Raw genomic sequence first — 27,410 nt, 5'->3', positions numbered from 1 at the left:
TTTCCATCAGTTATTGTGAGCCAAAAGCACAGAACAGGTGCAGATCTGTCCCTTATACCTTAGGCTACTTTCACACTAGCGTTCGGGTGTCCGCTCGTGCGCACCGTTTGAAGGGGCTCACGAGCGGCCCCGAACGCATCCGTCTGGCCCCAATGCATTCTCAGTGGAGGCGGATCCACTGAGAATGCATCCGCCTGCCAGCGCTCAGGCTCAGTGAGCGGACACCTGAACGCTGCTTGCAGCGTTCGGGTGTCCGCCTGGCCGTGCGGAGGCGAGCGGATCCGTCCAGACTTATAATGGAAGTTAATGGGGACGGATCCGCTTGAAGATGACACAATATGGCTCAATCTTCAAGCGGATCCGTTCCCCATTGACTTTCAATGTAAAGTCTGAACGGATCCGCTCAGACAACTTTCACACTTAGAAAATTTTCTAAGTTTTAATGCAGACGCATCCGAACGCTAGTGTGAAAGTAGCCTTATCTCTGAGTAGGCTTCACTACTGGTTTTGGATCGAAATAACTGAAGTGTGAACTCAGCCTAAAGGCTCAAGCACACGACCGTATGTATTCTGCAGTCCGCAAAAAAAACATCCGCAAAAAATACGGATGACGTCCGTCTGCATTCCGTATTTTGTGGAACGGAACAGCTGGCCCCTAATAGAACAGTACTATCCTTGTCCATAATTCGGATAATAATAGGACATCCGGAATAAACGGAAATCCGGACATACGGAAACGGAATGCACATGAAGTAACTTCCGTTTTTTGTTTTTTTGCAAACCCATTGAAATGAATGGTTCTGCATATGATCCGCAAAAAAACCGGAAAAGACCCAGAAAGAAAATACATTCGTGCGCATGAGCCCTAACAAAGTTGACTGGACAAATACTAGCACATAATAGGTTTAATTGAGCCCAGCCTTGAAGGAGTTAAGGGCCCCGCTTCCCTCCTGGAGGTTTTATTGGTAGGAGCAGAAGGTTTCTCGCTATCTCTCCGCTGGGCTGTACATGTCTGATCAGGCACAATGCCTTGTTTGCCAAACCTCTGCACAGTGGCCTTGTAGTTTGTTTTACAGGTGTGTTCTGTGTGGGTTTCATTAGACACACGGCCTGGTGAGTTTATAGAGAGGAAACTTGTAAAGCAAGAATGTCTGCCTGAGAGGGGAATAAACCACCCCCAAAATAATGTGCTATGGAGTAACTGGTGCTAAACACTAAGGCTCAGTTCACACCTGAGCGTTCTGAAAGGAGCGCTCTGTATGCGCGATTGTACGGGTGTTTACAAGCGCGCATACAGAGACAAGCGTACACACAGTGTCGCGCGTTCCCGAAAGTCTATGTACGGGAACGCGCGACAAGCGCCCAAAAAAACGCTCCTGTACTTGTTTGAGCGTCGGGCGTTTTACAGCGCGATCGTACGCGCTGTAAAACGCCCAGGTGAGAACCATTCCCATAGGGAAGCATTGGTTTCTCCTTGTTGAGCGTTTTACAGCGCGTAGGAACGCGCTGTAAAACGCTCAGGTGTGAACTGAGCCTAAGAGAATGAACCAGTTAGACGCTAATGTCAGTGTATTACTCGTACACCATATTCATTTCATTTTTACAATGAATTAAGAATTGACACCTGCACATCACTGAAAAAGATAAGGTGCCAGTGAGGGGCCAAAACCACAGTGTAGAAAGGAGATACCACTGCACTCTTGTTATTCTACTTCAAGAAATATTTTTTTTCATGTATTCAATTTCATTCGGTCCAGATATGTACTGCATTTTATGGACTATAAGACGCACCTAGGATTTTGAGGAAGAAAAAATATTTTCCATTAGACCTCAGATGAGACCCCCTAATCCTCTTCAGCCCCAAGCTCCATCAGTCTGTAAGACCCATCAACCTCCATCAGCCTCTCATCAGACCCATTAGCCTCCATCATCCTCAGATCAGACTTCCCGAGCCATTTATTGACCTCAGATCAACTCCCATCAGACCCCCCAGCCCCAATCCGACTGAGATCAGACCCCCAATCAGCCTCAGATCGGACTCCCCAGCCGTATTAAGCCTCAGATCTGACCCCACAGCCCCCATCAGACTCAGATCAGACCCTCAATCAGACCCCACCCCAGCCCCACTCAGCCCCAGATCAGACCCCATCAGCCTCACATCAGCCTGTACCAGACCCCCAACCCCCATCAAACTCAGATTAGACCTCCAATCAGATCATATCAGCCTCTGATCGGACCCCCCCTCCCCCCCCCCCACCCCAGTTCCACTCAGCTTCAGATCGCAGCCACCATCCGATCTCAGATCAGACATTTAAAAAAATAAAAATAAACTTACCTGGCTTGCTCCAGACAGCGCCGCATATCCAAGACTCACTGCACCGCTTCTCCTGAGTTAGGCCTCATGCACACGACCATATTTTTTTGCGGTCCGCAAAACGGGGTTCCGTTTTACCGTGATCCGTGACCGTTTTTTCGTCCGTGGGTCTTCCTTGTTTTTTGGAGGATCCACGGACATGAAAAAAAAGTCGTTTTGGTGTCCGCCTGGCCGTGCGGAGCCAAACGGATCCGTCCTGAATTACAATGCAAGTCAATGGGGACGGATCCGTTTGACGTTGACACAATATGGTGCCATTTCAAACGGATCCGTCCCCATTGACTTTCAATGTAAAGTCTGGAGTCCCTTTTATACCATCAGATCAGAGTTTTCTCCAATCCGATGGTATATTTTAACTTGAAGCGTCCCCATCACCATGGGAACGCCTCTATGTTAGAATATACTGTCGGATATGAGTTAGATCGTGAAACCTCATTTCCGACAGTATATTCTAACACAGAGGCGTTCCCATGGTGATGGGGACGCTTCTAGTTAGAATATACTACAAACTGTGTACATGACTGCCCCCTGCTGCCTAGCAGCATCCGATCTCTTACAGGGGGCCTTGATCAGCACAATTAACCCCTCAGGTGCCGCACCTGAAGGGGTTAATTGTACTATCATATCCCCCTGTAAGAGATCAGGGCTGCCAGGCAGCAGGGGGCAGACCCTCCCCCCCCTCCCCAGTTTGAATATCATTGGTGGCCAGTGCGGCCCCCCCCCCCTTCCTCCCTCTATTGTAATAATTCGTTGGTGGCACAGTGTGCGCCCCCCCCCCTTCCTCCCTCTATTGTAATAAATCGTTGGTGGCACAGTGTGCCCCCCCCTTCCTCCCTCTATTGTAATAATTCGTTGGTGGCACAGTGTGCGCCCCCCCCCCTTCCTCCCTCTATTGTAATAAATCGTTGGTGGCACAGTGTGCCCCCCCCTTCCTCCCTCTATTGTAATAATTCGTTGGTGGCACAGTGTGCCCCCCCCTTCCTCCCTCTATTGTAATAAATCGTTGGTGGCACAGTGTGCGCCCCCCATTGGCCCCCCCTCCCTCTATAGCATTAACAACATTGGTGGCCAGTGTGCGGCCTCCCATCTCCCCCCCCCCCCCCCATACTTACCTGGGAGCTGCGATGTTCGTGTCCGGGCGGGAGCTCCTCCTACTAGTAAGTGACAGTTCATTTAGCAATGCGCCGCACAGACCTGTCACTTACCAGTAGGTGGAGCTCCCGGCCGGACACGAACATCGCAGCAGCAGCCAGCAGCAGGTAAGTATGAATCTTCTACTATTGTACTATTGCTAAGTAACCATGGCAACCAGGACTGTAGTAGCGTCCCGGTTGCCATGGTTACCGATCGGAGCCCCAGCGATTAAACTGGGACTCCGATCGGAACTCCGCTGCCACCAATGATGGGGGGGGGGGAGATGGGAGGCCGCACACTGGCCACCAATGTTGTTAATGCTATAGAGGGAGGGGGGGCCGATGGGGGGCGCACACTGTGCCACCAACTAATTATTACAATAGAGGGAGGGAGGGGGGGGGGGCGCACACTGTGCCACCAACGAATTATTACAATAGAGGGAGGGAGGGGGGGGGCGCACACTGTGCCACCAACGAATTATTACAATAGAGGGAGGGGGGGGGGCCGCACTGGCCACCAATGATATTCAAACTGGGGAGGGGGGGAGGGTCTGCCCCCTGCTGCCTGGCAGCCCTGGTCTCTTACAGGGGGCCGTGATCAGCACAATTAACCCCTTCAGGTGCCGCACCTGAAGGGGTTAATTGTGCTGATCACGGCCCCCTGTAAGAGATCGGATGCTGCCAGGCAGCAGGGGGCAGTCTTGTACAGTTTGTAGTGTATTCTAACTAGAAGCGTCCCCATCACCATGGGAACGCTTCTGTGTTAGAATATACTGTCGGTTCTGAGTTTTCACGAAGTGAAAACTCAGCTTTGAAAAAGCTTTTATGCAGACGGATCTTCGGATCCGTCTGTATAAAAACTAACCTACGGCCACGGATCACGGACACGGATGCCAATCTTGTGTGCATCCGTGTTCTTTCACGGACCCATTGACTTGAATGGGTCCGTGAACCGTTGGCCGTGAAAAAAATAGGACAGGTCATATTTTTTTCACGGCCAGGAAACACGGCTCACGGATGCGGCTGCCAAACGGTGCATTTTCCGTTTTTTCCACGGACCCATTGAAAGTCAATGGGTCCGCGAAAAAAAACAGAAAACGGCACAACGGCCACGGATGCACACAACGGTCGTGTGCATGAGGCCTTATGCTGTGTACTGTGACCTGATGCGCACAGTGTCAGGTCATAGAGCGGGCCTACTGACTGTACGCACCACAGCAGTACCCAGAAGAAGACCAGGGGAGGTGAGTACAGCCTGACATCGCTGCCCTCATCTCCCCATGCCTCCCGCATGCTGATGACCACTTCCATAGTGGAAGCGGTCATTAGATTAAGACTATAACAAGCACTGCCACTTTTCCCCCATTTTTTGGGGGGGGAGGGAGTGGGTCTTATAGTCTGAAAAATACTGTAGATTACATTGTATCAAGTAGTACTCATAAAACATTTCATCCAATGGTGCCATGTTCCATCTTAGGGTGCTCATACACATTAGGCTACTTTCACACTTGCACTTTCCCTTTCCGCTATCCGTCATAGGATCTCAGTAGCGGAGGAAAACGCTTCCGTTTTGTCCCCATTCATTGTCAATGGGGACAAAACTGAACTGAAGGGAACGGAGTGCACCAGAATGCATTCCGTTCCATTTCATTGCGTTCCCGTGACGCACACAAAAGCGCTGCTAGCAGCGTTTTTGAGTGCGTCTTGGGATGGGGAGCAAGACGGATCCGTCATGACTCACAATGTAAGTCAATGGAGATGGATCCGTTTTCTTTGACACAAAAGAAAACCGATACGTCCCCCATTGACTTACAATGGTTTTAGAGACAAATCCGCCATTGCTTTGTTAAAGATAATACAACCGGATCCGTTCAGAACGGATGCAGACGGTTGTATTATCATGACGGGATCCAGCAAAAACGCTGGTGTGAAAGTAGCCTTAGATGTATGTAAGCAGAACTGAATGATGTTCTAATGTGTATGGATGTTTCCCCAAGATCTGCTGGTTGTATGTCAACATGTCCAATCCTCTGTTCCCGCTGGAGATAAGCCACTGCCAGAGGAGTTTGGCAGTGGCTCAGTCCCCACTCACCACTGAAATAACAAGCATGTGTGTGTATGGGGGGTCAGGAGAAACATCCGTTGGCCAAATGTCCGTTTATCCGACAGCTAATGCAAGTGTATGGGCATCTTTAGTACAGTATATCTCCTTTAAAGGGGTTCTGCTGTTTGTTTAAACTGGATAGATCATCAGTATTTGACCGGCGAGGGTCCGACACCCGGGACCCCCGCCGATCAGCTGTTTGAGAAGGCAGCGGCGCTCCAGCAGTGCCACGGCCTTCTCACTGTTTACCGCAGGCCCAGTGACATCATGACTAGTATCACTGGCCTGGGCACGGCTAAGCTCCGTTCACTTGAATGGAGCTAAGCCCCGCCCAGGCCAGTGATACTAGTTGTGACGTCACTGGGGCTGCGGTAAACAGTGAGATCGGCGGAGGTCCCGGGTGTCGGACCCCCGCCGGTCAGATGCTGATGATCTATCAGAACCCCTTTAATTCCTTTACACAGTTTTATTCAGCATAGGCCATCAATGTATGATCACCGCTGTTTCAAGCAGGTGCTATGGGTCTTTTATTTTTATCCAGGCAGAGCGACATCCATACAGGTTTGGCATGCCTGATGCTACAGCCCGCCCCTGTTCATTTGAATAGGCTAACCTGCAGTACTATGGATATCACTATGCCTGGATAAATAGTTCGATTTGCTAATCTCTGGGGGTCTCATGGATCAGACCGCCATGTATCATACATAAAAGGGGTATTCCAGTTGTGGAAATTACGGTCCTACAGCTATTAATCATGAAATCGGGGACCCCATAACCCAGACCCCCCACCCCCTCCAAAATAAACAGATCGCCAGGTTGGTCTTTTCTTCCACAACATCACCTGTCGTGGGAGAGTCATGGAGGAGCCCATACACATTAGGGTGCATTCACACAACCTTAATTCTGGGTCTGCATCTGTTCCTCAATTTTGCAGAACGGGTGTGGACCCATTCATTTCAATGGGGCCACAAAAGATGCGGATGCTGTTCACATCCGTTCAGTGGCTCCTCAACATATATAGAGCATGTCCTATTCTTGTCAGCAATCACAGACAAGAATAGGCTTTTTCTATATAGCACTGCACTGGTATCCGTGTTTTGAGGATCAGCAAGACACTTACGGTCGTATGAATGCACCTTTAGACTGTCCACCGGACCCACCTTTCTCAGCAGGTGTAGCTGACAATACACCCATATGTATGAGAGCTTGTAAATTCCCTATTACGCTACTACTTCTCACAGTCACTCAGTCACACAGCTTCAGTTAACATTCCTAAAATGAATAACATGGGATTGTATAAAATGTATGCGACAAGAAGGGGTTAACCTTTGCCAAACGGTCAGAAAATCCATAAATGACTGCAGTATCGACCACAGTCGCCTTCTATCTGTTTATGGCATCTTGTCTCCCTTTGTCTATGGTTAATGTGTCACCACCTCGCAGACCTGTTGGCCACGGTGACAACACACAGAAAGAATTTGGACCAACAGGTTTTTCCAGAGAAGACAAGCCCTCACACTTCAGTTTGCGGTAAGTGGAGCAAGTCATTCCAATAATAAGAAGGTACGTTTGGAAACAACTGATCTCATTGCCGTCACTATGTTCACATGAGGGAGTCACAAAGGAGCTGTTATTAAAGGGGTACTCCAATGACAGACATTTATGACATATCTCTGGGCTGTTTCCATAACTATCCATAGGCTATAACACTTCTCCCCTTCATCCCTTCTGGGGGTCCAAGCTATCAGAACCCCACCAGTCAGTTATGGATATGCCATAAAGATAATTAGGGAGTGGCCCGGCTCTGTACACGAAACGTCAGAGCCTTGTGTGCCGGCCCCCTCTCTCTCCTCTGGCTGCCGCGGCTCCTGTGAGGTATCGCGCATGCGCGATCCTTACCAGTGCCGGTGTTCTGCCGAAAGTCTATAGTTTGCCGAAAGTCTATAGCGGAAGTCACGTGGCGCGCTGCGCAAGCGCACAAGCGTACTTCAGCGAAGCATTCCTGCAGAACCGCGCGTGCGCACACTTAAGGGTATAGATTTCTTAAAGTGAGAGTCATCTCCATTAAAATACAGCTCCATTAATCTACATTAATTTGTACGCTCGCCACGCATCGGGCTCGGCCTCGCTGCGCTCGGCATTTAGTAAAACTAGCTCTGTGCCGCCATTGATAGTAAAGAAGGAAATGGATAGTAAAGAAAGAGACTATCCATCTCATTCTTTACTATCCAATTCCTTCATTACTATCAATGGCGGCATAGAGTTAGTTTTACTAAATGCCGAGCGCAGCGAGGCCGAGCCCGATGCGTGGCGAGCGTACAAATTAATGTAGATGCTGTATTTTACTGGAGGTGACTGTCACTTTAAGACGATGATGCGGATGATTTGTGGAAGTGCGCTTCTGCGTTTGCGCAGCGCACCACGTCACTTCCGCTATAGACTTTCGGCAAGCTATAGAGATCTGGCAGAACACCGGCAGAGGGGCGGAAAGATTCAATGTTGTGCCCGCTCCCTCGCTGTGATCCACCAGTGTGCCTGTTCCCCTGCCTCTGCGTCTGGCAGCCTCAGCAAGTGCAGTGCAGGGGGAGGGGAAGGTCAGATTATTCACACCCACAAATATTCATGAGGGAGAGCTCAGTCATTGTTGTTACACGCCCCCACAGCTTTGCTGCAGCATGTAAACAAAGCAAAAATAACAGAACCATGCAAAGGTGTAAGTATGGGTTTTTCTCTTAAGAAATCAAGCTTAACTAATGTGTATGTATGTCCTGATAAGTTTTTTTTTTTTCATAACTCTGATAACCCCTTTAAGTCACCTAAAGCTGGAACGCCCCTTTAATGGACCTTGAAGCACGTCTGTTGGACTGTGTGAAAACCCTTAGAACAGGGATCAGCAACCCCCGTCACTCCAGATCTTCAGAAACTACAACTCCCAAAAGGATTCATTCACTTCTGTGGGAGTTAGAATAACAGCCGAGCATGTTTGCATGCTGGGAGTTGTAGTTTCACAGCAGCTGGAGTGCTGAAGGTTGCTGAACCCTGCCTTAAGCCTCATTCACATGTCAGTGTTTCACGGACGTGTGCTGTACGTGTTCTCCACAGACAGCACACGTCCCCATTCATTTTAATGTGTGTATTCACACATCAGTGTTTTAGCACGGTCCGCGGGTCCATTTTTTTTAGCACGGATGCATGCTTTATTTTGTCCGTGTTCACAGATCCATCAAGCCCATTATAGTCTATGGGTCCGTGAAAACCACGGATGCCATCCGTGTTGCATTCGTGTTTCACGGATCATTAAGAAGAGATGCTTTGAAAATTATTTTTCAGCTGTTCAGTGTCAGTGAAACACAGACAGCAAAAAACGGACACACGGATCCAACACGGATCCTTCACGGACAGCTTCACCAATGCATCACTGACCACCTGCTCACGGATTTGAGCACGGTCACGGACGTGTGAATGAGGCTTTAAACAGTATAATTATCTGATTAATATATGAATACATAACACTTGCTTTGACCCATTTGTTTTAAAGGGGTTGGCTAGGATTAGGGAAAAAAACAGCACCGCCTCTGTAGACAGGTTATGTGCAGTATTGCAGCTCTGCCCCATTCACTCGAGTCTAGCAGATAACCTACTTGTTGATGGTTTCCAGGTAGCATGTGGAGATTTTATTTAACCCTGTGCAGAGTAAAGCAGTCTGTGAATAAGTAAAAATAATAAAGTGAAGTTATGGAGATATATTAAAAGGGGAAAGATTTTTCATCTGGAGCTATCCAAAAGTGTTTTATGTGGGACCCTGATTTAGTCTATATCCTGTGCTAATGAGTAGCTTTATTATACTATGCTGTTACCATTTTCATTTTCACTATTTTAAAGAGGAGACCAGTATACAGGAAACAAAATCAAGTCCAGTTACTCCAAAACACCACAGTCGAAGACGAAACAAAGGAAACCGAACAAGTAAGAGATAATATTCACATAGGGCTTTCAGAAAGCCACCATGCTGATATGATCCATGGTATTGTACTACCTCTGGTGAGGGCTCTTTATGGGGTCTAGAAGATGTACAGTTTATCTATTTGCAAACAGTCATCTCTCTCCCTGTTGTGGGCTGGAGTTTGCACACCGCCTGTGACACGCATGCTGCTGCGCATGGCTCAGTTTGCCGCATCTCCTGTGCCATTTCTTGTTCCTTCTGCCTGGATCTGTTCCCCTTCAGCTTCCTTCTCACAATAGTAGAAATGATGCCTTTTGACCATTGCATGTCTTCTCAGACCACGCCTACTCCTTCCTGTGTTGTGTCTTTCATGAAGTCCATTTTGCATAATTATGTGGCATTTAAAGGGGTATGTTCATCTGAGAAATTTATGGCATTTCCCATCTATTTCCAGAACGGGACTCCCGGCCGCCTGTCCTGCCTGGTGCCACTGATGTTAATGGAGAGATGACCATACATGTGCAGCTCTCTTTCACTTATATGAGCGCTCTGAGAACAGCCAAGCGAAGTTGGCCATGGCACCCGTCAGAACAGGGGGTCAGTGGAACCTCTTGTGGTAGGGGCATGCCCCAGACATGCATGGCACATTGTGTGGAGGCAGCATAAATAAGAGAATACCATTTTAGAACTCCTTCTCTTTCAGACCAAAGCGTGCACCTATGGGAATTTGTACGTGATCTGCTTCTGAGTCCACACAAGAACCAACATGCCGTGCGCTGGGAGAACCGCAAAGAAGGGACATTTCGGGTTGTTAAGTCTGACATGTTTGCACAGCTATGGGGGGAGCAGAAGAAAAACAAATGTATGAATTATGAGAAGCTAAGCAGAGCTCTGAGGTAAGAGGGTGTTCCCTGTGGGCCAACCTCATCCATATCTCACCAGTTAGAAAGTGTCCTATGGTGAATAAATAAGAAAAGATCCAGTATTCAGTATGGCGCACAGAAAACCTCCGTGCATAGCTGGGTTGTGTGGTGCAGCCACGAGCTGGAGTCATGAGGTCACACTCCAAAAACATACTGATAGAGAAAATGATTCCCATAAAGTTGGCTCTGCTATGCGTGCAACTAAGGATACTTTCACACTTGCGCTTTCCCTTTCCGCTACTGAGATCCGTCATAGGATCCGTTTGTCCCAATTCATTGTCAATGGGGATAAAACTGAACTGAACGAAACCGAATGCACCAGAATGCATTCCGTTGCATTTGGTTGCGTCCCCATCGCGGACAGAATAACGCTGCAAGCAACGTTTTTCTGTCCGCGATGTGGTGCGGAGCAGGACGGATCAATCATGACTCACAATGTAAGTCAATGGGGATGAATCCATTTTGTCACAATAAAAAACGGATCCGCCCCCCATTGACTTTCAATAGAAGTCATGAAGGATCCGTCTTGGCTATGTTACAGATAAAACAACGGATGCAGACGGTTGTATTATTATGACGGAAACGTTTTTGCTGATCCATGACGGATCCAGCAAAAATGCTGGTGTGAAAGTAGCCTTAAAGGGAATGTATCAGCTATATTTTTTTTTACTAATTAACATGTAATACTGATACATAATATTTTTTTCTAATATATTTTCATTTATTATTTATTAAAAAACGGATTTTTGATTTGCATCTCCATATTCTGACCACTATAACTTTTTTATATTTACTTTTATGTCTAAAGAGCTAGGTGAGGGCTCATTTTTCGCAGGGCAATCTGTAGTTTTTTATTCAGTTTTTTTCGGGAGGTGAAACAACAAAAACCTGCAAATTGCCCACTTAGATTTTTTTTCTGTTACGACGTTCATCGTACAGGATAAATAATTTAATAATTTAATAGTTCAGGCATTTTAAGTTGCAGTGATGCAAATTATGTTTTTTATTGTTTATTTTTATTATGGGAAAAAGGGGTGATTAGAATTTTTTTTACACTTATAATAAGTTCTCTTAGGGGTTGAACATGTGGTTGTTAGATTGCTTTTCCCATAGACTGCAATAACATTGCAGCCTAAAGGACATTTAATAGGTTTTTGTGGGGCCCTTCCACAGGGCTGTGGTAGCCTTGGATCCTTCAGAGGGACCGAAGCTACCACAGGGAAGGAACAGCATCACCGATTGCCGCGTGGGGACCTGTTCAGGCCCTGAGTGCAATGTGGGAAAGGCAGGTTAAATGTCTACGGACTTCCAGTTCAACTGAGGGCATCAGCTTCAACTGTTTCACTGGGCATGCGCCGAGCCCAGTGATGTTTACCGTGCATCCCCAGTGAAGCATTTGAAGCTGATGCCCTCAGTTAAACTGGAAGAGCGCAGGCAGTGTTTGGCACTGCGTCTGTTGGCTATGCTGAAGGGAAAGGGTGGGCGGTGTTATAGGTTGCTAGTGACGTATAATACAAGCTCTAATATTGATTCTCTAGGGGACATATTCCCTTTAAGGCTCCACGGATCCGCAAAACACGGAAAGCGGCAATTTGCGTTCCGCATTTTGCAGACCACACATTGCCGGCACTAATAGAATATGCCTGGTCTTGTCTGCAATTGCGGACAAGAATAGGACATGTTCTATTTTTTTGCGGAACGGAAGTGCGGATCCACAATTCCGTGTCCGGGCAGCACATCGTGCTGCCCCATAGGAATGAATGGGTCCGCAATTCCGTTGCGGAACGAAATTGCGGACGTGTGAATAGAGCCTAAAGACGTGCTTTATCTGTCTTGCTTATCTACTTGTTTTTGTTAAAGCTTCACTTTTTCTTATTCTGGGATTAAATTTTTGGACTTTGGAACCAATTACTGGTTTTCTGGCGGGGGAACAGCCTGCCGGATCCTTGCTACCGCAAGTCCACCATGCCGGCGGAAGTCTGCTCCAGCCCCATTTACTATAATGGGGGCGGGAGGTCCGGCCGCAGCATGGCAAGCATGCCGAGAGGCGCCCTCCCTCATAGTGAACGGGGCCAGAGCAGACTTCCGGTGGCACAGTGGACTTGTGGTAGCAGAGTTGGGGTCTGGATTTTGGGCCACTCACTGTTTTTTGAAGAACACTCTGGCAATCATGTTCAGCATACCACCTATTAATGATAATAAGCCCTGGGATATGTTTCTTCAAGATATCCTGGACAATATCCACCAATAAAATATTCTGGAATGTTTGAGCATAGTGGTTTCACTTAGCTTGAAAAATATATACGGGTAAACGTCTCAATTTAATAATGTATTCAGGGTAGGGAAAGAGGCGCTAAAATGACATACTTTATTTAATAATTAATTAAAAATAAGGGAAAGGTGTAATAAATCCTCAAAAAAAAATCTAATAAACAAAATGGCACTTACTGGCCACTCTATCAGTGACAAGGCCAGAACATGTGCCGAAAGAGACCGCAATTCAATGTAACCCGATAAACCGATTATAACTGGCTAATTGTCACCTGGAAATTGCTAAATCTGTGCGGACCTACAAAAAGCTGGGTAGGTAGTAAAGAAAGGTATGGGAAAAAGTAAGTGGTCAAAAAGCAGCCCAAGCTGGGATTAATCCAGCTCTAAAAAAGCTGACTGTGTATACCACTATCACCCAGGATTGATAGTGACTAAACCCGGGTAAAAGGAACCCAATACCTGAACTACCTGCCCAAGCTGAGCTAAAACTCCCATATGTAGCGTCTGAAAAACGGCTCAACGCGTTTCATCAATAAGACTCATCAGGAGCAAAGTAAACTGTGCACATAGAGAGTATAGCAGACGCTGCCACACAGATGGTGTCTGACAGCGTACCGGCGATATGACAGCCGTGGTGGCGGCCCCATGAACCGCCGGTGTATATAGGGGAGATGAACACACCCCCAGGAGGCTGAGCAGACGTGCGGCCAATGAAAGCCCGGCGGGGCGGATCTCCACTCATTCACACGCCGGGTTACCAGCAGCCACACACGATAAGTCACCCGCCCTCCATAAATTCAAATGAGTGAAGAGGGATTAAATAGGCAGTGGATATCTTACAAGAGTAAGGTATAACCAAGGGAGCGGGACAAATGATTATAAGTGGCAACAATCGCCATTACCAATCACATGAATCAGCATACCAAGCAAATGTATGCCAGATCGTTAGAAGTATTACCTATATATAGTGGATATAAAAAGTCTACACACCCCTGTTAAAATGTCAGGTTTCTGTGCTGTAAAAACAATGAGATGAAGATAAATCATTTCAGAACTTTTTCCACCTTTAATGTGACCTATAAACTGTACCACTCAATTGAAAAACAAACTGAAATCTTTTAGGTAGAGGGAAGAAAAAATATAAAAATAAAATAATATGGTTGCATAAGTGTGCACACCCTTAGGCCCCTTTCACACGGGCAAAGATTCCGCGCAGATGCGATGCGTGAGTTGAACGCATTGCACCCGCACTGAATCCCGACCCATGCATTTCCTATCGGCTGTTCACATGAGCGGTAATAGAAATGAATGGGGTTGCGGGAAAATCGCAAGCATCCGCAAGCAAGTGCGGATGCGGTGCGATTTTCACGCACGGTTGCTAGGAGACGATCGGGATGGAGACCCGATCATTATTATTTTCCCTTATAACATGGTTATAAGGGAAAATAATAGCATTCTGAATACAGAATGCATAGTAAAATAGCGCTGGAGGGGTTAAAAAAAATAAATAAATTTAAAGGGGTATTATCATCTTAATGATCACTGTTAAATCTGTTAATGATTTAACAGTGATCATTTTTCGAAATATATTTAATTAACAAATTCCCACCCCTTAGAAGAAAATAAACCTATACTTACCTGACTGTTGTCTTCCGTCTCCTCTGGTTACAGCCACCGCTCTTCTCAGGAATCGCGGTGGCCGCGCGTGTGCGCAGACGACTTCTTATCTTCTCCCGGCCGGCCGCTGTACTGAACGCGCACGCCGAGACCGCGCATGCGCTATGGTGATTTCTTCCTGGCCAGTATACTATACTGGCCAGGAAGAAGTCACCAGGGCGCATGCGCGGTCTCGGCGTGCGCGTTCAGTACAGCGCGTGGCCCGGCCGGGAGAAGACATCAATCAAGATGGAGCCCGCCCCCTGCCGAGTGCCAAAACCAGGAAGTGGACAGCGCGCCGGGAGCAGGTAAGTATTAAACGGCGTCATGAGAATACCCCTTTAACTCACCTTAATCCACTTGATCGCGCAGCCGGCATCGCTTCTGTCTTCTTTCTTTGCTGTGTGCAGGAACAGGACCCGTGGTGACGTCACTCCGGTCATCACATGATCCATCACATGATCTTTTACCATGGTGATGGATCATGTGATGACCGGAGTGTCGTCACCACAGGTCCTGTTCCTGCACACAGCAAAGAAAGAACACAGAAGCGATGCCGGCTGCGCGATCAAGTGGATTAAGGTGAGTTAAATTATTATTTTTTAACCCCTCCAGCGCTATTTTACTATGCATTCTGTATTCAGAATGCTATTATTTTCCCTTATAACCATGTTATAAGGGAAAATAATACAATCTACAGAACACCGATCCCAAGCCCCAACTTCTGTGAAGAAGTTCGGGTTTGGGTACCAAACATGCGCGATTTTTCTCACGCGCGTGCAAAACGCATTACAATGTTTTGCAATGTACCCGCACCTTTTCCCGCAACGCCCGTCTGAAAGAGGCCTTAAACTAATACTTTGTTGTAGAACCTTTTGATTTTATTACAGCACTCAGTCTTTTGGAGTATGGGTCTATCAGCATGGCACATTTTGACTTGGCAAGATTTGCCCACTCTTCTTTGCAAAAACACTCCAAATCTGTCAGATTGCAAGGGCATCTCCTGTGCACAGCCCTCTTCAGATCACCCCACAGATTTTCCATCGGATTCAGGTCTGGGCTCTGGCTGGGCCATTCTAAAACTTTAATCTTCTTCTGGTGAATCCATTCCTTTGTTGACTTGGATGTATGCTTTGGGTCGTTGTCATGCTGAAAGATGAAGTTCCTCTTCATGTTCAGCTTTCTAGCAGAAGCCTGAAGGTTTTGTGCCAATATTGACTGGTGTTTGGAACTGTTCATAATTCCCTCTAGCTTAACTAAGGCCCCAGTTCCAGCTGAAGAAAAACAGCCCCTTGGCATGATGCTGCCACCACCATGCTTCACTGTGGGTAGGGTGTTCTTTTGGTGATGTGCAGTGTTGTTTTTGCGCCAAACATATCTTTTGGATTTATGGCCAAAAACTTCAACCTTGGTTTCATCAGACCATAACACCTTTTCCCACATGCTTTTGGGAGACTTCAGATGTGTTTTTTGCAAAATGTAGCCTGGCTTGGATGTTTTTCTTCGTAAGAAAAGGCTTTCGTCTTGCCACTCTACCCCATAGCCCAGACATATGAAGAATACGGGAGATTGTTGTCACATGTACCACACAGCCAGTACTTGCCAGATATTCCTGCAGCTCCTTTAATGTTGCTGTAGGCCTCTTGGTAGCCTCCCAGACCAGTTTTCTTCTTGTCTTTTCATCAATCTTGGAGGGACGTCCAGTTCTTGGTAATGTCACTGTTGTGCCATATTTTCTCCACTTGATGATGACGACTTTCTTCACTGTGTTCCATGGTATATCTAATGCCTTGGAAATTCTTTTGTACCCTTCTCCTGACTGATACCTTTTAACAATGAGATCTCTCTGATGCTTTGGAAGCTCTTTGTGGACCATGGCTTCTGCTGTGGGATTCGACTAAGAAAATTTCAGGAAAGACCAACTAGAGCAGCTGTACTTTATTTGGGGTTAATCAGAGGCGCTTCAAATGATGGCAGGTGTATGCTGACTCCTATTTAACATGATTTTGAATGTGATTGCTTAATTCTGAACACAGCTACATCCCCAGTTATAAGAGGGTGTGCACACTTATGCAACCACATTATTATTACTTATTTATTTTTCTTCCCTCCACCTAAAAGATTTCAGTTTGTTTTTCAATTGAGTGGTACAGTTTATAGGTCACATTAAAGGTGGAAAAAGTTCTGAAATGATTTATCTTTGTCTCATTTTTTTACATCACAGAAACCTGACATTTTAATAGGGGTGTGTAGACTTTTTATATCCACTGTATATACAAATGTATCACACTTATAGAACAGATGGATAGCAATCTGTGTGACCAAAATGTGCCCACAGTATGGAACATGTCCAAAGGGTGGCCACCTTGTGTCAGGTACAGTAATATGTGGTATCTGATGTAATTACCATCATTAAATCCAACCCATTCAACTAACCAGTTATAATCACTAACCAGTTATGCTTGGTAAAGCGGACTCAGAATGATCTATTGATAAATTAAACAAACATATGAAATATGATCATTGAGTCCGGACGGGCAAACTGTACCCAGCCTGAATGTCCACTGGGCCTTTTTTTTTGGAGAACCCGCTGGTCAAAATTGCCCCCCCCCCCCCCTTCCCTCGGAGAAGGTCTCACAATCTCAATGCCCTGAAACACAAGGGATCGCTCATCACCAGAATGATGTAAATTAATGTGACGTGTAAGTGGGGTGTCAGCATTCTTCCTGATATCATTCAGATGCTCGCATATTCTACGGCGAAATTCACGGATGGTTTTTCCCATGTACTGCAACCCACAGATACAGGTGGCTAAACAAACCAAGCCAGAAGATCTGCAGTTTACAAAGCATCTGATGTCATAGGTTCATAGGTTGTGCTGATGAACGTACGTCCAGTTTTAATGGAATCACATGCGACGCAACACATCAGATGCTTTGTAAACTGCAGATCTTCTGGCTTGGTTTATTTAGCCACCTATACCTCTTTCCCTACCGTGAATATAAAATGTTTGAGCATACCAGAATAAGGCTACTGTCACACTAGCGTTTTTTACTGGAGCCGGCAGGGTTCAGCAAAAACGCTTCCGTTACTGATAATACAACCATCTGCATCCATTATAAATGGATCCGGTTGTATTATCTTTAACATTTCTTTAACATAGCCAAAACTGATCCGTCATAAACTCCATTGAAAGTCAATGGGGGACGGATCCGTTTTCTATTGTGGCAAAGAAAACTGATCTGTCCCCATTGACTTGCATTGGGGGTCATGACGGATTCGTCTTAATCAGTTTCCCAGGACGGAAAGCAAAATACAACATGTTGCAGTTTGCTCTCCGGTCTGGGAATGCAACCAAACGGAACGGAATGCATTTTGGAGCAGTCCATTCTGTTCAGTTTAGTTTTGTCCCCATTGACAATAAATGGGGACAAAACGGAAGCGTTTTTTTTCCGGTATTGAACCCCTATGACGGAACTCAATACCAGAAAACGTAAACGCTAGTGTGAAAGTACCCTAAATCAAGTGGATTCCCCTTTAAACTCTAAACTGCTTTTACTCTCATGAGCTTAAAGGGATCGTCCACGATTTGACCCGCACCTAGTTTTCCACCAGAAACAGCATCACGTTTGTCTATGGGCTGTGTCTGTTATTGAGATTAGCCAGAGTCTGAGCTTCAATACCAGGCATGGCCCATGAGACAAAAGTGGTGCTGTTTCTGGGAGGGGGACTACTTTTTTCTCCTCTCGGACGAGTTAATTCAGTATCTGATTTATGTAGTTGCTATGAGCAGGGAGTTGACATAGTTTTATAGGTCCTAATAGTGGGAGATATTTGATGTTGCTTTTCAAGAATTGTAAGATTACGCAGGGTTGGGTTCATCATCTCTAGGGGATACCAACAACCATATTCTGTTCTCCTAACAATTTCACAAGAGATTAGATGACTCCATTAGGTTTCATGTGACGCAAAGTGATACAACTCTGATAATACTGGGAAATTTTCTACTGAAAGTGGCTCGGCAGCTGATATTGTAGTACAGGCTCGTGACCGTGACGGAGTGAATTCCCAATAACAGACGCAGGTAAACATCTGACTCGCCCCATGTAATGTGTGTTGTGCAATAGTGAAACCGGAATTTCCACACAATGTCAAATAGGCAGACAGACCTATTATTAGAATAAATGATATATATATATATATATATATATATATATATATATATAGTGGGTCAAAGCTGAAATACTGTACATAATAAAGTGTGGGCCCTTCTGAGACAAGCTGTAGCTGTGGGATTGAAAGTCACCATAATTAGCAGGGCGCCATGCATACTAAATCCAGGGAGACTAAAGGGTGTTCTCCACTGTGGATCGGTAGCTTGAAGAGAACTTGTCACAAGGATTTGGGGTCCCAAACCGCAACCAGCAAATTATCCAGGACGGTAACAGATTGACACTGGCATCTTTCTAGATTCAGACCTAGCCTCAATATAGGCCAGCACTAGCTGATTGGTGGGGGACTGACACCCTGCACCCCCAGTGATCAGCTTTATGGGTGTAACTCTGTCGGCTGAAGTTGGCACCAGAAATACAAAGCTCCATCAAACCTTCAGCATTCGTCCTTGCAGCGTTGACAGGGTTGTGTAGTCCAGGCACAGCTGATTGGTGTGGCTTCCCCCACAGATCAGCTAGTGATGGCCTATCCTAAGCCTCAACAACCCCTTTAACACAGTAAAAAGACCTTTGAAAACAGTCTGGGCTGTGATGACTTATGTTGACTTCATTGAGATCCCACAGGCTGGATTCCTTGTTGCACGCCATCTCCAGTGGTATCTGGTGCATGCGCAGTAAAAAGAGGTGTACTGGGTCTGGCCGCATGTGCTCACTGCGCATTCATCGGATGACGCTGGAGGTGATTTGTGACAAGCCAGGAATGGGAGGGGCCAGTGTGAGTGGCTCCACCCCCATGACGTCTTTTAGGTCATTTGAATATAGCGCACCCTGTTTTCAAAGTTCTTTTTCTGTGTTATTCTGCACTTGGTCTGAATGTATACATTTTATAATAAAAGCTATTACAAGGTTTAAAGTGGAATAATGGATTGTTTAAATTTCAAGTGATTCTTGAAAGCTTTATTCCTAAAGAGGTTGTCCACTTTGGACAGTGATCAGCTGTGATTTGTATGGAGGAATCAAGCAGCAAGTGCTCTTCAGCGCCACCACAGGGGAAATAAAGCACAACACGTTGAAGTCAGTGGAAAACCTGTGCAAAGCGCAGTCACTCTGGCCAAGTCCTCATGCACACGATTGTATATTTCATCCCTGTACTATCTGCATGTTTTGCGGATAGTATATTGACCTTTTTATTTATATGGAGCCATGTACACATCTGTAATTTTTTGCAGATGTGTGTTGCCATTCTTCAAATTATAGAACACTAGCAGAAGGACCCAGCTTTGCATGGGTATATTTAAAGGTAACCTGTCACCGGGATTTTGTGTATAGAGCTGAGGACATGGGTTGCTAGATGGCCGCTAGCACATCCGCAATACCCAGTCCCCACAGCTCTCTCTGTGCTTTTATTGTGTAAAAAAAACGATTTGATACATATGCAAATTAACCTGAGATGAGTCCTGTCCCTGACTCCATTCACGTACAGGACTCATCTCAGGTTAATTTGCATATGTATAAAATCGTTTTTTTTTACACAATAAAAGCACACAGAGCTATGGGGACTGGGTATTGCGGATGTGCTAGCGGCCATCTAGCAGCCCATGTCCTCAGCTCTATGCACAAAATCCCGGTGACAGGTTCCCTTTAATCTATTTAATTTAATGTTTGTGTCGTTAAAAGATATCGACAGTATCCACTATAACAATGACATCTACAGCACCCCGCCCCCTTAACACTGACCCCCCCCCCCCCCACAGTGCCCCGTCTCCCTAAAATGAGACCTCCACAGCAGACCACCCCCTTAACTTTGACCTTTGAAGCAGCCTGCCCCTTTAACAGCGAGTTCCACAGCACCCCACCGCCTTAACAGTGACCTCCACAGGGGCCCGCCCCCTTAACAGTGACCTCTACTGCACCCGCCTCTTAACACTGACCATAGTTTACAGTCCCCTTAACTGACCTCCACCATTCCCGGCCCCCTTAACAGAGACTTCCACATCGACTGCCCCTTTAACAATGACTGTCACATTACCCCACTCCCTTAACAGTGACCTCCACCGTCCCTCCCACCCCTGCAGAAGTAGATTTTTACCTTCATTTTTTGCAATTCCTGTCGGCTATGGAGTGGGAGGGGGCGTGGCCTAACCAAATCGGGGCTGGGTTGTTATGGAAACCTGGTGTAAAACTGTGTGTATGTGGAGACTAAGGACCTGCAAGCTTCTATTGGCTGATAAGGGACATGTGACCATGTGTATGGCAGTTGGGATATGAAGAGAAAGACCTGCAGGCTTCTATTGGCTAATGTAAGTCATGTGATGTGCCATATTTGCATTTTTTGGGAATATCTCAGGAACGGTACGTGCTAGAGAGCTAGGTCTAAAACCTTCCCGGACACCTGATGTACCTGTGTGTCAAATTTCGGGATTGTAAATGCGACGATGCGGATTCCTTTAGCGGACAAACATACACACACACACTCAGCTTTATATATTATATGTCTTATTCTTGTCTGCAATGATGTGAGAAAAATATAGAATACATGCAGAAGGTATCCTTATTTTGCGGATCTATTGTTTGAAGACTGAAATACGGTCCGATTCATGTGCGTGAAGCCTAATAGATGAGGGTCCTAAATAGCGCATACACCATTCCCCTCAAGTCAGAATTCACTAATAAAGAATTCGAAAATGGGTAATCTAAAGCAGACACCCCTTCAAGCCATGCTCCTTAGGTTGGGGAATTCTTTAAGTTCATAGCATAGGGGTCAAAAATTCAAGATATGTAAAACATTTTCACCGCATGTATCACAGTTTTTTTTTAAGGGGTTGAAAGGGTCATCAAATACTCTGTTTTAGGAATTTTGAGTTGACAGGGACCTTCCTCCTCCAGAACCATCAACTATTAATAAGCCAGATACGAGAGCTCACAGATCTTCGCTCATCACCCAGGGGTGCAGCTATGGAACATGTGTTTGTCATGTAATCAGGTATACCTTTTAACTAACAGGCGGTTGTTCAAAGGCACCAATCTCTTACATTTTTTGACCTTCATTATATACCAGTGAGGCTAAAGTCGAGAAAAGATTCTTCAGTGTCCACACGTTTTCTGTTTCTTCTCTGATCCATCCATGATACTGCTTGGGGCTACATCCATCAAAGGTTGACATCTAGCAGTGACCTCACAGGGGCACCAGTGTCCCACATAGTCCAAAATTGTTGACAAGAAAGTCTATCAGGAAAAGTACAATTTCTTACAGCTGATAAAGCTCATCACAGTAATATAACAATAAAATTGTCATGTGTTTCACAATGGGCTAAGTTTGATCATAAGTTTAGTAGTTCTGCTCAGCCAAAAGGAACAGATCCACACCCTGAAACCATAGGACATGTAAACAGATTTGTGGTCAATCTATTATCCCAGTGATATGCGAGTTTATTTCCATTACCCTCAGCACTGTAACAAATTCAAACCCCATGTCAAAATCTGATTGCTTCTCTTAGACCGCATTGAAAGTGGATTTTTCTCCCAAGTTCTTGATCATTTCCTAGGTTTTTACCAACATAAGACCTGGTTTGCACTTGAAACCATTGGCTGAGACATACTGGGATTGTCTATGTTTGCCTACCAATTATTTAGGGGCTACTAGCGTTGATCGAGCACCAAAGTGCTCGGGTGCTTTGGCCGAACACATTGGGATGCTCGGGTGCTCTACCGAGCACACTGGAAGTCAACGGGAGAACCCGAGCATTAAACCAGGCACCCCCTGCTCTGAAGAGGAGAGGGTGCCAGGCATACTGGCTTTTAGTCAGATGAGAGCTGGTTTGGAATGCCTCATAATGCACAAGGCTGCCATTGTAAGGTATGCTGACTGTATCTGTCTCATGGATAGATTGTTGGCTTGCACGTACGCAGCTTTTGGCATATAACCTTTGTGTGGTTGTCTATTGTATGTCATAGGTAATAGGAGTCCAAGATGCATCCAGATGTCCTCCCCATGCTGTTTCCAAACCATTTTGGTGGTGTTTCCATCAATTTCTAACCTTTTTCTGTAAACCAGACACCCTCTCTTCTTCAGAGCAGGGGGTGCCTGGTTTAATGCTTGGGTCTCCCATTGATTTTCATTGTGCTCAAGCATACACAGTATTTGGCCGAACATTGCGATGTGCCGAGCATAGCGATGCTCGAGCCGAACTGCTGTTCGGCCGAGCATGTTCGCTCAACACTAGAGGCTACGTAAATGACCCTATTGTAAATCTAGATATCTGCATGACACATACAAGAAGTTCTCCTCTATCTTGGCATGGAGTTGTTCCTATATAACAGTAAGGTTGAAAGAATACATAGACCCATCAAGTTCAACCATAGAAAACCTAATGGACATACATCTTTTATGGACATGTCACAATTTCAAGTTTTGTTTTTTTCACTTTCATGGCATATCAAGACATTATAAAATTGTGGTCATTAGGTGGTTTCACAGTTGGGATCCTAAAGGTGGACATGCAGATATTGGCTGAATGCTGTTCTTCCCCCTTTGGTTGAGTGTGTATATATGCTCAATGTGTTTACATAGACAGTACATTAACCCCTTCCCGACCTTTGACGTACTGTTATGTAATGGGAACCACTGAGTTCCCGCAATTTGACGTAATAGTACGTCATAGTGATCGTGCGGGCACCGGAGCAGTGCGCGCGCGATCACTGCAGGGGCCCGGCAGTCCGTGGTAGCCGGGCCCCTGCTGTATCCGCCGGCATCGCTGTAAAAGCAGATGCCGGCGGATTAACCGCTTCTATGTGTGGTCCGCGCTGACCGCGACATAGAAGAGGTTTGTGTCGGGTGAACGATCGCATCGAGTCCCCGCGCTGCTGTGGCGGGGACCCGATGGGACACAAGGCAGCCCGATGCCGTGCAGAGGCTGCCCAATGCCTTGCACTGCATCGGGAACTGCCTTCTATGGGAGCCGAGGAGATCCAGCCTCAGGCTGGGTCTCCTAGGCCAGTGTTTCCCAACCAGTGTGCCTCCAGCTGTGAACACTGGTTGGGAAACACTGTCCTAGGCAACGTGTTAGTGTATGACTCAGTGTCATACACTAACAGGCAATGCATTACAATACAGATGTATTGTAATGCATTGCAGAGAGGATCAGACCCCCAAAAGTGAATGTCATAAATAAAGTAAAGTAAAAAAAAGTTTAAAAAAAAAAAAGTGTTTTTAATAAAATTAATAAAGTAATAAAATTAAGTAAAAAAGAAAAAAACGCCCCTTTCCCCTTATTTTATAATAAAAAATGGAAAAAAACTAACAAAACCCACACATATTTTGTTTACCGCTTCTATTACGACCAGCTCTATAAATATATCACATGATCCACCCTGTCCGATAAACACCATAAAAAATAAAAACAGTGTAAAAAATAGCAATTTTTGTCACCTTACATCACAAAAAGTGAAACACCAAGCGATCAAAAAGGCGTATGCCCCCCAAAATGGTATCAATAAAACCGTCATCTCATCCCGCAAAAAATGAGCCCCGACCTAAGACAATCGCCCAAAAAATTAAAAAACTATAGCTCTCAGAACAGAGACACTAAAACGTCAAAAAATAAAAAAGCTATGGCTCTCAGACTATGAGACACTAAAATATGATAATTTTTGGCTTCAAAATTGCTATTATTGTGCTAAAGTGAAAAAAAAATTAAAAAAAAGTATACATTAGGTATTGCCACGTGCGTAACGATCTGTTCTATAAAAAAAAAAAAGTCACATGACCAAATCCCTCGGTTAAACGCTGTAAAAATAAAATGGAGCGAAAACATACATTTTTTTTGTTACCTTGCCTCCAAAAAAAACGTAATATAGAGCAATAAAAAATCATATGTACCCCAATATACTACCAATAAAACTGGCACCTTATCCCGTAGTTTCCAAAATGTGGTCACTTTTTTGGGTTTCTACTGTAGGGGTGCAACAGGGGGACTTCAAATGGGACATGGCATCTAAAAACCAGTTCAGCTAAATTTGCCTTCCAAAAACCATATGGCGTTCCTTTCCTTCTGCGCCCTGCCGTGTGCCCGTACAGCAGTTTACGATTACATGTGGGGTGTTTCTCTAAACCGCAGAATCAGGGTAATAAATATTGAGTATTTTTGGGCTGTTAACCCTTGCTTTGCTACTGGAAAAAATGGATTAAAATGGAAAATCTGCCCAAAAAGTGAAATTCAGAAATTTCTTCTCCATTTTCCATCAATTCTTGTGGAACACCTACAGGGTTAAGAAAGTTTGTAAAATCAGTTTTGTATACCTTGAGGGGTGTAGTTTCTAAAATGGGGTCATTTTTGGGTGGTTTCTATTATGTAAGCCTCACAAAGTGACTTCAGACCTGAACTGGTCCTTAAAAAGTGGGTTTTGGAAATTTTCCAAAATATTTCAAGATTTGCTTCCATAATTCTAAGCCTTCTAATGTCCCCAAAAAATAAAATGTCATTTTCAAAATGATCCAAACATGAAGTAGACATATGGGGAATGTAAAGTAATTACTATTTTTGAAGGTATTACTATCTATTATAAAAGTAGAGAAATTGAAATTTGGAAATTTTTCTAAATTTTTGGTAAATTTGGTATTTTTTTATGAATAAAAATGTTTTTTTTTTTTTACTTATTTTTACCACTGTCATGAAGTACAATATGTGACGAGAAAACAATCTCTGAATGGCCTGTATAAGTAAAAGTGTTTTAAAGTTATCACCACATAAAGTGACATGTCAGATTTGCAAAAAATGGCCTGGGCAGGAAGTTGAAAACAGGCCTGGGGTTGAAGGGGTTAAATAGTTGGCTGGTCCTGACAAAAACTGCAGGTTCAGCTGACATTCATTAAATGTGTAGGTGCACCTAAAAGGGCACCTGCCCGCATCTTTGTACCTATGAAACTGGCTGACCTGCTGCATGTGTGCTTGGCAGCTGAATGCCACCCTGTTGGGCTCATGTTCATATGTGCCTGCATTGCAGAGAAAAATGAAGTTTTAATATATGCAAATGAGCCTCTAGGAGCAACGGGCATGTTGCCATTACACCTAGAGGCTCAGCTCTCTCTGCAACTGCCGCACCCTCTGCACCGTGATTGACAGGGTCAGGCAGTGTAAACATAATCACATCTGGTCCTGTCTATCAAAGTGGAGAGGGCGCAGCAGTTGCCTAGATGCCTTCAGCTGCCAAGCGCACATGCAACACATCAGCCAGTTTCATAGGTACAAGTCTGCTGACAGATGCCCTTTAAGGCTGAATTCACACTTCAGTTATTTGATCAGTAATTGTGAGCCAAAAACCCATAGTGAAGCCTACTCAGAGATAAGTTATGATGGTAAGATCTGCACCTGTTCTGTGATTTTGACCAGCGCCTAGTTTTGGCTCACAATAACTGACCAAATAACTGAAGTGTGAACTCCACTTAACCAAAACAAGGTCTCAGTTCATGTTATTGGGAGAGGGGAAGGCAAAACGAAACCAGGTAAACCAGCCTTAATCACACAAGCTTGTATGATATTGACTTTTTTGATTTTAGAAAGAAATGCACAAAAGACAATTATAGAACTCAAGCTATGAGACTACTTGTAACAAATACTTACAATTAATGTGTGCTCTGTTCTAGACACTACTACAAGTCAGGGATTCTGGAGCGTGTGGATGGAAGGTTGACTTACAAATTTGGCAAGAAAGCTTATGGATGGAGAGAGGATTCACCAAAACAACTGACTTAGTTCCACCTCAGGATTTGCCTAGTCATTGTTTGGAAAACTCTCATGGGCATTATGAAGACATCTCAGGAGCACATTTACAGATAAAGTGAGGTTCTCTTCACATGTTGCAATGTGGTATCTGGAAAAAGTTCTTTGAACACCTGAAATACTTGGGTTCCAGACATTGTACGGGGTTCAACATTTCCAGCATACGGAGAACAATTTTGAGCAATGACCTCATTCTTTAAACTACTTTACTAGAACATGCGCATTATTGCAATGAATGACCTATGAATATGTAGATAACTAGAGACTAATCTACAGGGCTTCCATGGCAAATCACAGTCAGTATATTGGCTGCACTAGTGCCTCAGAAAAACCTGCGCCTTTAGCCCCAGTATCACAAGCAGCAATTGAGCCTGGAGCAGAAAAGATCTGTAGATCCAGGTAAGTGGGCACTAACAATTAGTGCCCTTTTAAAGGCAGCCAACGTTGGTCCAGTTTAATGGCACACTGAGAAGGCTAGGACCAGAACTCAAGAATGTATGGGGGGATAACAGGTGCTTCTGATGACCAGAAGGCAAGAACATTGCATGAACAGCAAAGGAAAATCTGAAGAAACAATCCTTTCCACCTATCTTAGAAGAGGTTATGACAGGATCTCCGATCTTTGGACAAGAAGATTTTTCTGCCAAGAATGATGGTTAGCAAGCCACCTTTTTACCCACAAGCTACTGTTCTGTTTACAATGGTGTAAGCACTCTAGGATGCATTTAAATAATCAGCTTTCTACTAATGGGACCAAAATATGACGTTCATGGGCCTTGATTTATTACTGTATATTCATTTATCAAATACTGAGGATGGTATCACCTATCATTCACTTGTAAGATTTTGTAAATTAGATTTTTACATTAAAGAATATGCCTAATCTCTAAACAACCTCTCCCACAAACCTTGCTTTCTTTCAAGCGACCATCCAGTTCAAGAAAAAATAAAATAAAAATCACATTAACTAGAGACCGTACAGAACACTTACCTGGTGCCCTCCTTTTCATCTTGTCAGCTGTAGATCCATCAATTTCCATGCTCTTCTTCTGCCAT

At 45.0% G+C, this 27,410-nt stretch overlaps 1 protein-coding gene across 1 annotated transcript in view; it reads left to right on the top strand.

Moving 5' to 3' along the window:
- Nucleotides 1-27,153, top strand: part of LOC121002617 (ETS-related transcription factor Elf-5-like) — a 40,517-nt gene extending 13,364 nt beyond the window's left edge. Inside the window, exons 3-6 of the mRNA XM_040434059.1 lie at nt 7,055-7,141; nt 9,494-9,577; nt 10,258-10,450; nt 26,219-27,153. Coding sequence (XP_040289993.1) covers nt 7,055-7,141; nt 9,494-9,577; nt 10,258-10,450; nt 26,219-26,327 — 473 coding nt within the window. The 3' untranslated portion in view covers nt 26,328-27,153. The remainder of the gene's footprint in view (nt 1-7,054; nt 7,142-9,493; nt 9,578-10,257; nt 10,451-26,218) is intronic.
- The last annotated feature ends 257 nt before the right edge of the window (nt 27,154-27,410 follow it).

The sequence above is a fragment of the Bufo bufo genome, chromosome 1 (genome assembly GCF_905171765.1).
Source record: "Bufo bufo chromosome 1, aBufBuf1.1, whole genome shotgun sequence".
In the NCBI taxonomy this organism is placed as follows: domain Eukaryota; kingdom Metazoa; phylum Chordata; class Amphibia; order Anura; family Bufonidae; genus Bufo; species Bufo bufo.
Note: the sequence above shows the minus strand (reverse complement) of the source record. Positions and strands in the feature narration are given on the sequence as shown.